The sequence below is a fragment of the Pristiophorus japonicus genome, chromosome 5 (assembly GCF_044704955.1).
Source record: "Pristiophorus japonicus isolate sPriJap1 chromosome 5, sPriJap1.hap1, whole genome shotgun sequence".
NCBI lineage: Eukaryota > Metazoa > Chordata > Chondrichthyes > Pristiophoridae > Pristiophorus > Pristiophorus japonicus.
The window spans coordinates 197,077,756-197,091,848 of record NC_091981.1 but is presented as its reverse complement, the minus strand read 5'-3'; the positions used below and the strand labels follow the sequence as shown (position 1 = coordinate 197,091,848).

At 42.1% G+C, this 14,093-nt stretch overlaps 1 protein-coding gene across 6 annotated transcripts in view; it reads left to right on the top strand.

The window, feature by feature from the left end:
• Positions 1-14,093, top strand: part of LOC139264555 (contactin-associated protein-like 2) — a 2,534,539-nt gene that overhangs the window by 1,254,644 nt on the left and 1,265,802 nt on the right. For all 6 annotated transcript variants that reach the window (XM_070881196.1, XM_070881199.1, XM_070881197.1 and 3 more), the window contains one exon: positions 11,612-11,718. In XM_070881196.1, coding sequence (XP_070737297.1) covers positions 11,612-11,718 — 107 coding nt within the window. The remainder of the gene's footprint in view (positions 1-11,611; positions 11,719-14,093) is intronic.

Sequence of the window (14,093 nt, the reverse complement as noted above, 5' to 3'; positions counted from 1 at the left end):
TAGAAGGTTGCGTGCCTTATTGAAGGCGCATTCTTGGGTGTCCCTCCCAAAACCAATTGCACCCCTTTCTGAGTAGCACGTGGAGAGGCTCCAGCAGCGTGCTTAAGTTCTGCATAAAGTTCCCAAAATAATTGAGTAGCCCTAGGAAGGCGCGCAGTTCCGAGACATTCTGGGGCCTGGGTGCCAGACGAATTGCTTCGGTTTTGGATTCTGTTGGGCGGATTCCATCAGCGGCAATCCTTCTGCCCAAAAATTCAACCTCGGGCGCAAGAAACAGACACTTGGATTTCTTAACACTTAGGCCTACCCGATTCAATTGCTTGAGTACTTCCTCCAAATTGCGGAGATGGGAGTCGGTGTCCCTGCCCGTGATGAGTATGTCGTCTTGAAACACAACCGTCCCCGGGATGGACTTGAGCAGACTCTCCATGTTGCGCTGGAATATAGCAGCTGCCGACCTGATGCTGAATGGGCATTGATTGTACATGAAAAGGCCTCGATGTGTGTTGATGTTGGTGAGTAGCTTAGACTCTTCGGTCAGTTCTTGTGTCATATACGCAAATGTAAGATTTAGTTTCGAGAAGAGTTTTCCTCCAGCCAATGTGGCAAATAGGTCCTCCGCTCTGGGCAGCGGGTATTGGTCTTGTAGGGAGACTCTGTTTATGGTAGATTTGTAATCCCCACAGATTCGTACGGATCCATCAGGGTTCATGATGGGGACAATGGGACTTGCCCAGTCGCTAAATTCCACAGGTGAGATAATGTCTTCCCGCAGAAGCCGGTCCAGTTCATGTTCAATCTTTTCCCTCATCACATAAGGCACAGCTCTAGCCTTGTGATGGACCGGTCTAGCATCCTGTGTGATGTAGATTTTAACTTTAACCCCTTTGAAGGTGCCCACACCTGGCTGAAAGATATGTTCAAATCGACTTAGAACTGTTGAGCATGAGGTCCGTTCCTCTGACGACATGGCGTGAACATCATCCCATTTCCAATTTAGTTTTGCCAGCCAGCTTCTCCCCAACAGTGCTGGGAGATCTCCGGGGACAATCCACAGGGGAAGTCGGTTCACCGTCCCTTTGTGTGCGACAGAGAGCATGGCGCTGCCAAGGACTGGTACGCTTTCTTTGGTATAGATCCTTAGTTTGGTGTCGACCCTTGTGAGTTTTGGTCTGTTACTTTTGTGCGGCCACAGCTGTTAAATTATTGGACGCTCATGACAGATTGAGTCGCTCACGTATTCCGTTCCATGTTGACGGGTATCCCGTTGAGTAGGACCCTCATCATTATTGGAGGCGTCTTGTTGTAAGAACAGTGGACATTGATCGTGTTGACCCGCTGTACCTCGGTGTCCCGGGCACTGTCCCCACCGTCTTCTGGTCCGCTTTCCGACCCTTCTGATTCGTATAATGGCCGAGCTGCTGTTTTTCTGCACATGCGGGCCAGATGTCGTGTATAGTTGCAGTTTCTGCAAACGACATGCTGAAATTGACACCCCCTTGATGAGTGCCTTCCCCCACATCTCCAGCACAGTCCGCTTCCATTGTTTCCGAAGGATGAGCTGCATCTGGCTGATCTCTCTTGAGCTTCTCTCAGTTTGTAGTTGATTGCTCGCATTGTGGGTTGATGAGGTGTGAACGGCCGTTCATGTGGCCCTTGATGGCTTCTGGCGCCACTGCCTGCTGTTGAAGGCCTGCTCTCCTGCCTTTGTCTGTGTGTGGGGGTAGCGGCTTGTTTCACGCTGTGAACCCCTTGTTCCGATGTTTCGTTAGTTGTCGTACCCGCAGTATAGATCAACCTCGTTTCTTCTTCTCCTGCCAAGAATGTCTGTGCGACTAGTGCTGCTGCCTCTAGGGTCTCTATGAGCTTTCGGAATATGCCTGCGTGGCCTATTCCTTCAATAAAAAAGTCTCTCAGTACTTCTCTCCTTAGTTCATCGGAGAACTCACATAAACTAGCCAGCCTCCGAAGTTCCGCCACAAAGTCGGGTATGCTCTAGCCCACATAGCGTCTGTAGTTGTAGAACCTGTGTCTGGCCATGTGTAGGCTGCTCGCTGGCTTCAAGTCGTCTCTCACCAGTGTGCTTAACTCTTCAAACGACTTGCTTGCTGGTTTCTCGGGTGCCAGCAGGTCCTTCATTAAGGCGTATGTTTTCGAGTCACAGCTGGTCAAGAGATGGGCTCTTCTCTTGTCTGCTTTATCGTCGCCCAACCAGTCTTTGGTTACAAAGCTTTGCTGGAGCCTTTCTATAAAGTCCTCCCAATTATCACCAGCATTGTATTTCTCATCTGAGCCGTTGGTAGCCATTCTGTGGATTCTGTGATCCCGTAACTCGTCGCCACTGTCAAGCCCTGACCCTGCAGTACAGACTTACATGAGGTACATGCTGAAGTCAAGGTCACTCAGGACCTGCACCTTTATTTCACAGTTCTGGAATGCCTCACTTGCCTGAGACCTGCCTTTGTATACCTGTGTGGGACAGGTGTGCAGTGTCTCCTGCAAGTGCACCCCTGGTGGTAAGGTATGCTTGTGGTTACAGGTCATATCTAGTTACAGTCATGTATAGCATGGTAAGATACAGTTATATACAGTGGTGTGAGATACATGACAATTACATTCTATTCCTTCATCTAATCATTAATGTATATTGTAAATAGCTGGGGTCCCAACACTGAACCCTACGGCATCCCACAAGTCACTACCTTCTTTCTGAAAAGGAACCATTTATTCTGGCTCTCTGCTTCCTATCTGCCAACTAGGACTTGTATCAGGAAGTTATTCAGACATAAAATGATCAACATATAGAACGGCTTCAAGATTCACACAGGAATCATTTAAGAAACTATTGGATGCTGTGGTAACATAGAAACATAGAAAATAGGTGCAGGAGTAGGCCATTTGGCTCCTTGAGCCCGCACCACCATTCAATAAGATCATGGCTGATCATTCCCTCAGTACCCCTTTCCTGCTTTCTCTCCATACCCCTTGATCCCCTTAGCTGTAAGGGCCATATCCAACTCCCTCTTGAATATATCCAATGAACTGGCATCAACAACTCTCTGCGGCAGGGAATTCCACAGGTTAACAACTCTGAGTGAAGAAGTTTCTCCTCATCTCAATACTAAATGGCTTACCCCGTATCCTAAGACTGTGTCCCCTAGTCCTGGACTTCCCCAACATCGGGAACATTCTACCTGCATCTAACCTGTCCCGTCCCGTCAGAATCTTATATGTTTCTATGAGATCCCCTCTCATCCTTCTAAACTTCAATGTATAAAGGCCCAGTTGATCCAATCTCTCCTCATATGTCAGTCCTGGCATCCCAGGAATCAGTCTGCTGAACCTTCGCTGCACTCCCTCAATAGCAAGAACGTCCTTCCTCAAATTAGGAGACCAAAACTGAGCACAATATTGCAGGTGAGGCCTCACCAACGCCCTGTACAACTGCAGTTAAGACCTTCCTGCACCTATACTCAAATCCCCTAGCTATGAAGGCCAACTTACCATTTGCCTTCTTCACCGCCTGCTGCACCTGCATGCCAACCTTCAATGACTGATGTATCATGACACCCAGGTCTCGTTGCACCTCCCCTTTTCCTAATCTGCCGCCTTTCAGATAATATTCTGTCTTTGTGTTTTTGCCCCCAAAATGGATAACCTCACATTCATCCACATTATACTGCATCTGCCATGCATTTGCCCACTCACCTAACCTGTCCAAGTCACCCTGCAGCCTCCTAGGGTGCCCCTCACAGCTCACACCACCACCCAGTTTAGTGTCATCTGCAAACTTGGAGATATTACACTCAATTCCTTCATCCAAATCTTTGATGTATATTGTAAAGAGCTGGGGTCCCAGCACTGAGCCCTGCGGCACCCCACTAGTCACTGCCTGCCATTCTGAAAAGGACCCGTTTATCCCGACTCTCTGCTTCCTGTCTGCCAACCAGTTCTCTATCCACGTCAGTATATTACCCCCAATACCATGTGCTTTGATTTTGCACACCAATCTCTTGTGTGGGACCTTTTGGTGAGTGGAACTGTACCTTTGTTCTGGATGGATGAGCTAAAATAGACTATAGGAACTTCCACATGCATATCTATCTCACAATCTTGCGACTTAAAATAAGAAGGGTTTTATGCAATAAAATATGGAAACATTATGAAAAGAAAACTCATCCTCTCCACTACTACTCGTTTCCCCTCAAGGTGGAATCTAAAACTGAGTGGCATAGTTTCAGAATAAGGGGTCGCCCATTTAAAATGGTGTTGAGGAGGAATTTCTTCTTTAAGAGGGTCGTCAAGCTTTGGAATTCTCTACCCCAGAGAGCTGTGGAAGCTGAGTCATTGAATATATTGAAGGTGGACATAGACAGATTTTTGAACTATAGGAGAGTCAAGGGTTATGGGGCAGCCAAGTGGAGTTGAGGCCATGATCTTATTAAATGGCAGAGGAAGTTCGACGGGCCAGATGGCCTACCTCTGCTCCTATTTCTTATGTTCTTTTGCATATTCTCACCTAATTTAAATCACTTTAAACTTGCACTGATTTTGAATCTGCACCTAATCTTCCATGAATTTATATGATTAAAATTCTAAAAGTTGTATATAAATTGTTATTAAATGTTTGAGTTGAATTGGAAAATTTGATGATTCCAAGCAGCACTAATTTATTTTCTGATCACTTGTGTCTACACAGTATAAAACTGCATTATTATTCCATTTTGAAACACTGGAATTTATAACATAAGTGACCTGTCGCAAAATATTTGCTTACTGGAATAAAGATAAATTGCTTCATTACTATGTGTGAGTTGGTTACCTATCGCTAAATGGATGTTGCACTTCTTGACATGAATGAATTTCCTCTTTCACCAGCAGCTTATTTTGATTTGATGCTGATAGTTACAATTAAACATTATGAAGACAAACACATCACATTTCAGTCTTGATACCTCAAAAATTATTTTTGTGCAGTAAACTAATTTCGGATACAAACTAATTTGGTGCCTATAAGACTTGGAACCAAAGCATCTAAGTCTTGGGACCAAAGCCTTTTATACCCTGATATGGGCACACATGTTGGTACAGACAGCTATGCTTGCCTCCTACCCAGGTAGCAACTTGCAATTTTATTACATATTTAGGTGCCATTTTTGCACTTTTTCTCTGTTCTCAAGGTTAGCAATCAATGTGCTCCATACTTTCCTGTCTCTGCACAGTTGGATTGTATAACTACTAGCCCTTTCCATTATATCATCTATCCACATTCTCTGTTTGTCTCTTGAATTGCTCCCTTTATCAGATGGTAACAACTTTCCTTATGGTTCCCAAATAATATGCCTCACAGAAAAACAGTTTCAGCAGTTTCCAAAGGGAGATTAAGCAGACTGTAAAAATCAGCTGAAATGTTCTGCTAATGGCCAAAGATGGGTGTAAAACACAATCTAAGCGATGTTCCAAAGATATCACAGCACAAGTAATCTAACATAACCTTTGAATAAATTAAATTAAAGCAGCAGAGAAGGAACAAAAGCATTTTCTCACCTTAATCAGCCTCATCACATCTCTCCTGTGCTACTCCAAGGAGCTTCTCATTAGTTAGTCTTGTTCAACAATTTTTACTAATTTTGAGCAAGCTTCTAGTCTTTTTGCCTTTGGTGTTCAAGTTACGGTTTTCACATCTGTACAATGCTATAAATCACATATCACATCTCAGTATTCTCCTTATCACCAGCTTCATTGTACAGTTGCATTCATGTTGATTGACTCTTTTGCAATTGCCACCCTCATGTTTAACTACTTTATTGCTTTGGTCATCTAACGTTACCAGATTACCAGGGTAAACAATTTTATGTATTTGCTATATTGGCCTTGCTGACATCAACTTTTGGAATGTCATCTTTGATTATCATTGATTTTGACATTTTTGTATTAATTTTCAATTTATATTCCAAACATGTCAAGTATCTCTTGTAATCTTTTGTCTTTTCCATCAGTGTTATACCATTGGCATACTTTAGGTTGTTATAATATTCTTGTCTTGCAGTTATCTCATAACCCCAACTTATTGTCTGTTCTTCCCAATAAAGATTCTTAGTAAAGGTGATATGTAAAATACAACTATACTTGGTTGTGTGGGCTCGGGAGATTACTTGAGGATAGAAGGGAGTAGAATGGGATTGGAATGCACTCACAGGAAGGGAGGATTTTATGGGTATGATATTTGTCTCACTTCTGGCCCATTTACATCTGCCATCTCCAACACTGCATGTCCTCCCTCTGCCCCTGATATCAATGTTGGTGTCCACCATTGGTGTCAGAGTCTGCAATGTGGCAGGACCTCCTCTTGTTCTTCTGGTCTCCCTCTGATTATGTGGCAGTTTCTCCTGCATGAAGCATGGGAAAGGTTTAGTGTGTGCCCTGTTGGAAGGTTGTGAGTATGTATGAAGCAGCTTAGCATAGTGTACAAGATGAGAGGAAGATGCAACAGTATGGGCAAGAGGGGAAGTCGTTGTGAGGACAGTAGTTTGTGTGCCTGTGAGCATAGGAGGTGTAGTCAAATATCTTGCTGCAATTGAAGGAGAGGCTTGTCAAGTAATAGGGAAAAGGAGTGGTAGTGCTGGGGTTAAAGTTTAATGTTGCAACGCTGACCTTGGAAGGTCATTAAACCTCTTGGTGCCTTGTAGCAATATTCTAATGAACTATCCTTCTGGCATTCGCCTGCCAAGCCTCTTCTTTTTACTGCTGCAGCCTAATTTGGTGAGCCACGTATCACCCATCTGAAAGAAAGAGGAGCTCCTTCCTATTCTTCACTTGTTCCATAGGAGGACAGTAGCATAGTCGTTATATTACTGGACTTGGATCAGACCAACATCCCCAGCATCGAAGCACTGACCACACTTGACCAGCTCCGTTGGGTGGGTCACATTGTCTGAAACAAGACTCCAAAACAAGTGCTCTACTCAGAACTCCTACACGGCAAGCAACCCCCAGGTGGGCAGAGGAAATGTTCCAAGGACACCCTCAAAGCCTCCTTGATAAAGTGCAACATCCCCACCGACACCTGGGAGTCCCTGGCCAAAGACTGCCTTAAGTGGAGGAAGAGCATCCAGGAGGGTGCTGAGCACCTCGAGTCTCATCGTCGAGAGCATGCAGAAAACAAGCGCAGGCAGCAGGAGGAGCGTGCGGCAAACCAGACTACCCACCCACCATTTCCTCCAACGACTGTCTGTCCCACCTGTGACAGAGACTGTAATTCCTGTATTGGACTGTTCAGTCACCTGAGAACTCACTTTTAGAGTAGAAGCATGTCGTCCTCGATTTTGAGGGACTGCCTATGATGATAAGTAATCCAGAGGCCTGAACTAATGATCCAGAGACATGAGTTCAAATCCAACCACAGCAGTTGGGGAACTGAAATTCAGTTCATCAATTAAATCTGGAATAATAAGCCATAAACACTCAACTGGTTCGCTAATGAATGTCCTTTAGGCCATTAAGGAAGGAAATCCGTCGTCCTTACCTGGCCTGGCCTATATGTTACTTCAGACCCACAGCAATGCAGTTAACTCTTAACTGCCCTCTGAAATGTCCGAGCAAGCCACTCAGTTGTACCAAACCGCTACAAGGAAGGAAGGCTGCAGCGGTTCAAGAAGACACCTTCTCAAGAGAAACTAGGAATGGACAATAAATGCTGGCCTTGCCAGCAACGCCCATGTTCCGTGAATGAATAGAAAAAAAACAAGGATCTCCATGGCAATTTCTGAAATTCAAGGTGTCTTAGTTGTTGTCATTCTCCCTGCTGTACACTCACCGCCCCTGAAAATTCCCTCCAACAACACACCCCCCCTCAATTTTTTAAGAGCTTCATTGGGGAAATTGAACTTTAGTGGTCTGTGCAGTGAATCTTACACTAGATGCCTCTATCGTACTCAGACTTGTACTTATTTATGAATCACAATTTGTGTGTCATTAGTTTTTCCAGCAATCAATGTATACTTCTTGATTGTTTCTTATATGATATTTATTTATTCAGATTTGACATTTATAGTGAACAATGTACTTCACTCTTTTAAATGTTATGTATTTTAAAACAGATTATGAAGAAAAGAAAAAAAAACAAGAAATGCTATATTAAAATGCCATGAAATCCAAGTTTAAAATAGATATGTAGTTGTTTTAAATGGAGTTCTCAGTGTTTTGCATTTTGTTTGTTTTTAAGTGCTTACTGAGTCATTGTACAAATCTATCAAATATTCAAATTAAAACCAGATGCACTGATTCATTGTTTTAAATGTCAAACAGTGGATTGCAACTTATCAACATATGGAAGTTCTAAAATGCACCCATCTGTCATATGTAATTAAAGTGCCACATATGTGCTCTTCCCCAGTCGAGCTTGAACATTGCAATAATGATTTTCAGAAATTATAAACTTGGAATATGAAGCACTTGGGTTGCATCTCCCTGAAGAAATTCCACCCTAAATGAAAGGAGATGAAACATACAATCACTTGAAATGTGGTGGGTGCATGCGTCCCTTTCACAACCAACAGTTCAATGTCCACAGCCCATTTAGAATGCAAGAGTTCCAATGTGGTATCTTGGAGAAATGGTGCAAAAACTGCAATTCATCCTGGAATGTCATCATGGACATTGGAACATGAAGGGAAATATTGTTAGCGGATTCAAAAAGGCCCAGTATACGGATGATCTGCATTCATTTAAATTTACCTTCTGATGATAGATTGAGTAGACTGGGTCTTTACTCGTTGGAGTTCAGAAGAATGAGGGGTGATCTTATAGAAACATTCAAAATAATGAAAGGGATAGACAAGATAGAGGCAGAGAGGTTGTTTCCACTGGTCGGGGAGACTAGAACTAGGGGGCACAGCCTCAAAATACGGGGGAGCCAATTTAAAACCGAGTTGAGAAGGAATTTCTTCTCCCAGAGGGTTGTGAATCTGTGGAATTCTCTGCCCAAGGAAGCAGTTGAGGCTAGCTCATTGAATGTATTCAAATCACAGATAGATAGATTTTTAACCAATAAGAGAATTAAGGGTTATGGGGAGCGGGCAGGTAAGTGGAGCTGAGTCCATGGCCAGATCAGCCATGATCTTGTTGAGTGGCGGAGTAGGCTCGAGGGGCTAGATGGCCTACTCCTGTTCCTAATTCTTATGTTCTTATGTTCTTAAATATGTGGCATTAAAACAAGTGACTGAATTAGTTGGGTTTCACATCATCAAACACAGTAATGTTCCATAATACTAGATACCCCATGCTGCTGATATTTCAGAACAATTTCTAGTTGGTTGTCATTTGTCTTCCAGGACTAAAGTTAAATTATTCTTTAAGTTTTTGCACTCTCTACCAAATATCAACATATTCTGCAAGAAATTTGTCACTGTCAAAAATTAATAAAGGAGTCTCAGTTTGTGGTCATATTGCATTATTTAAATTTAATTGACCAAATATACATCTGAAATAAAGTGCAGTTAATTACCTTGCAATGTAACTAATTAAATTGAGCAATTAAAACTGAACCTGGAAAGTTACAATACAGAAGGAAGCCATTCAGCTCATTTTGTCTTAGTTGGCTCTTTGCTGGAGCAATCCAAAGCTAATCTTATTGCTCCACTCTCACCCAATACTCTGGTTCAAGTATTTGCCCAATTATCCCTGAAACGATCATCTCTACTTCAACTGTTCTTTGTGGCAAAGCATTAAATGTTCCCAAAAGTTGTCTGCATAAAATAATTTCTCCTAATCCCTTTCCTCACTCCCTGTGACCATTTTAGATTGATGATCTCTTTGCAGTGACTTCCTAACTGGAGGAAATAGTCTTTCCCTATTCACTTAATCAATATACTTCACAATTTTAGAAGTATATATTAAATCTCCTTTTAGCATTCTCTGCTTTGGTTGAAATAATCCAGTATCTCATCTTTCCTCATAATTATAGTTTCCCATCCTTGGTGTTATCCTGATGAATCTATGCTGTACGTGCTCTGTGGGTTCAATATAACGGGATGCCCAAAACTGTATACAGTACCCGAATTGTGGCCTAACCATTGCCGCCTTCAATTTTTTCATTTTCTTTTAACTCTTGGGCCCCAGAATTCCTCTGCATGTAATCTGGCAGCTAAGGTAAGATCCTGTCAGTCAGTATCCATTGACATTGACCCTACCAGAGTTTGTAAGGGAGAAGGTCAAATATTTGTTTTTAATTGTCTCTTTCTTTGGAGATCCGGGCTTCTTCCATAGCCGAGATCCCACCACAGAAGCATACATCTGTTTATATGGAAGCTGGTATGCCTCAACTCATTCAGTGTTCCAGCCTTCACAGATACACTGGGTTACAACTGAGCCAATGGAGCTCATGTTGTAGGATGTCCCCACCTCTGGCTTTTGTCATTTGCCTTGTAAGGGGTTAGCACCTATTTTTTTAAAAAGGCATGTCATATGCATGTGTTAAGCATTTTTCTGGTTATGTTACCAACAGTAATGTTTTGGCTTATATTCTTTATTTCTGAATTCCTTTGTAAGTTGTGTTTTTTTCTGAATTATAATTGATACAAATGTAGTACAGGTTGAACCTCCCTTATCCAGAACTCCCTTATCCAGAACCACCCCTCGTCCAGAACCATTCCCGGGTGGCACATGCGCAAAACTCCAACATTAACAAATTGAAGTCCTTCCTCGCTGCCGACTACCGCAATCGCTGGCCTGATCCCGCGATCCACCGTCCCCCCGCCCCACCCCCCCATTATCTTTCTGCTGCACTCCCAGCCCCAAGCCAGCCAGCCCCGATATCCCCTTGCTCAGAATCTGTATCATCCATTTTAACGTGACCACCCCTCGCCTGGAAAAGTCCCTTATCCAGAACAGGCGAGGTTCAACCTAGATGCAAAAGAAATAGGCATCTGAAGAGTAATTAGAAGAATTTAGAAGCATTTTTCTTAAACTCCACCTTCTGTTCAAAATACTGAAGCTGTGGATTGTTGAGAGCGTGTAGCACTGTTTTTTTTGGAGAATATAAATGAAACATGCATTTTGAAATTAATTTATGGAAAGGACTCAAATTCTAATGGTGAGGGTTGATCCCATCCATTGATCTGCTGGGTGAAAAGATGAAGTGCAATTTCTATTTTAATCTAATCACCAATATTTTCAATGTTCAATATTTTAATGTCAATTATTGCATAATTATCATTTTGTGACAGCATATATATGTTTTCTGCAAAATTATTCTCTGTTGTAATTCCCAATAACAAAAAACAATTAGATATCATAAGTTAATACATTCATAAAATGCATTATTATGCAAAGCTTTTGTTCTATCTTTATTTTGTTTCCTAAATCCCATGTTTTTATTTTTGTCATTTGCTATCTTATTAAATATTCAATATATTTTAATTAAATTGATAATTAATTTAAATCCAGTCTACAACAAATATTAATAGCTCTAGACACATTAACTGATGTCCTGCTGAGGTTGACTCCCAAATGGTTGTGCCTATACATGTTCACATTGAACAGTCCTTAAACTTTAAGTTTAAGTTTAAGTTTAAATCAGGACCTTAACCTTTTCTGCATTATATTCTGGCAGGTGCTTACCAAATCACTGTGAGCATGGAGGAAGGTGCACTCAGACCTGGGATAGCTTTAAATGCAGCTGTGAAGGAACAGGATATTCTGGGGCAACTTGCCATAACTGTGAGTAGATGACCTGCTTTTATCCATTCCAGTTCTCAGTTAGTGGTGCATGACGTTTGCTGCACTCGTGTGAAGTCAATGAGGCTGTAAAAATATAATTTGCTTTTTTGGCAAGCCAGAATTAAGGAAATCTGCAACTTTTTATAGCAATGGAAAATACCACAAAAGATTAAATAATGATCATGGTCTAAAAACTGTTCTTTAAATAAAAGGCAACTATTGATACGATAAAGAGGGGTCAAAATTGTCCCGCGGCCTATCCGGGGGCGGTAACCTACCGGGTCAGTTAATGCCTGGGGCGGAAGTCCTACCCTTTGCGCTCCTCAAACAAGACGGAACAGGTCAGTGCTGTTCTGCATAGTGCTGATGCCCCTCGCCCTCATTTAAAGGAGAGGCCCACCAGGGATAATCTCGACTGGGCCAGCGGTCCGGCACACAAAAAGGAGTGACAGGCTGGAGGATGGCGGCCTGGCTGAGACGCGAGCCGCCATGTCGGGCTGACAAAAAAAAAATCTCATCCCGCATCTTCCTCCTGGCCTGCGGGGCAATTTTCCCCGGGCCGCAAAGGAGTCGGCGTGGGGCAGTGAGGGGTCAGTGAGCACGGGGATGATGTCATCACCGGATGTGCGCCGGCCCGTGGGGTGCAGCGCAAACTCCAAATCACCTCCAAAATCGCTGGGAAAATTATGCCCCAGGCGCCACTGGGCGAAAAGGCAATTGCGCCTACTGGTGGTGCTAACAGGATGCAAGAAATGGGCAATTTCGGCCCCAGAAAATTTAAAATAAAATTAAGTTTTAAAATACCATTCCTCGCATGAGAAATTAATAGACTTCAAGAGGAACAGAATGTACACTGAAATGACATGTCAGCTGTCTTCATGGCCATATTGGTCTGAAATGAATTTCACTTAAGGAAGGTTTGTCACCACTGTAGAATGTTTGACAAAGCATTTCAGTAATGTTTGTATAAACTCAGCATGAATGACTGTATCTGCTGTGATATAAGTCACATCACAAAGTCTAACTTCTCAGAAAGAAGTTCAGAAGGATTTCAGAATGGATCGCAATCTTGCAAACACTCCTGAGACAAAGGTGCGGCCATTTATAAAATAGGAATATCATGCTCCAACGGAATTAAATAATTTTGGTGTTAAACCAGAATTGGTATTAAGTGTGGTTCTAAATACATCCCACATAATTCAGAAGTAAAGATGCACTGCAAATCTATTCTTTGAAAATATTTTAAAATTGACAACTAACACATCACAGAAGAATACTGAGATCACTGAATTGCAAACTATTTAGGAGTGCAGATAATCTAGATTTAGTAACATTTTGCCATGCAATGAAGCAAGAACTGGCATTGCATAATTAGAATTCTATGTCAGTAGAGTTTTTATAAATTAAGTATATTAGAGTTGGTTTGCAAAATGAGTCAATAACAAACATAATTTTTGTTAAGTGGAATCTTTGAAATGTAAACTTGAAACAAACATCAATCTGATTTACATTCAAGTTCAGATTCCAGTGGGACATTCTAGTCTTAAAGTCCATTATGACAAATCACTGGCCTGGCAAAAATGCCTCCCGACCAGAGAATTTTTACGAAAGTACCTGGTGATCTAGGAGGCACCCTGGATTCCATTGGGGAGGCCTTCTCTTCCTGCGCTGCAAAGCGTGCTCCCGTCTGGAGGGTTCCCATGCAGAAGATGCTGTCACATGTAACTGCTCAGCCAATCAGGTACGTACTTCACAGGTTCCCATTAATAGCACTGAGAACTCCATAATCTATGAGTTCTCATTGCTATTAATGGGAAAAAAAAACAAACACACAATAATAAAAAATAAAAAACAGACCACACATATTTAAAATTAATTGAAATTAAAGTTATTAATGTCTTATAAAAATAAAATATTTTCCCGATTTTTAAAAAAGTTTTTTTAATTATGGTTAAAAATAAACTTACCATCGTGGGGAGGATTTTTAACAATAAAATATGTTTTCATAATTTTATTTTAACATGTTTTAGTGTGTTTTAAAACACTTGCGCCTGTAAAAGTAGGCTATGCGGCTGCTTTTATCAGACGCAAGATTTTTGAGGACATTTGCTGAGCAAGATATGTGTAAATACCACAATCTTACTCAAGCAAATGTCCTCACTCCCGATCTGCAGATGAGCTGTCAAGCTCCAGCTTGACACATCGGAAAAGCCGGTTTTCAGTGCATGCGCATTGCGCGCTGAAAACTGGCTTTTCTGATGCCTTCCCGGGTCGGTAGAAACTTCGCACCGGCCCGGGACGTCGGAATTTCTGGGCCAATGTCTACTTACAGCACAAACTGGATTGAATCTGGTATTAATTCAGCTAGAGAAAAT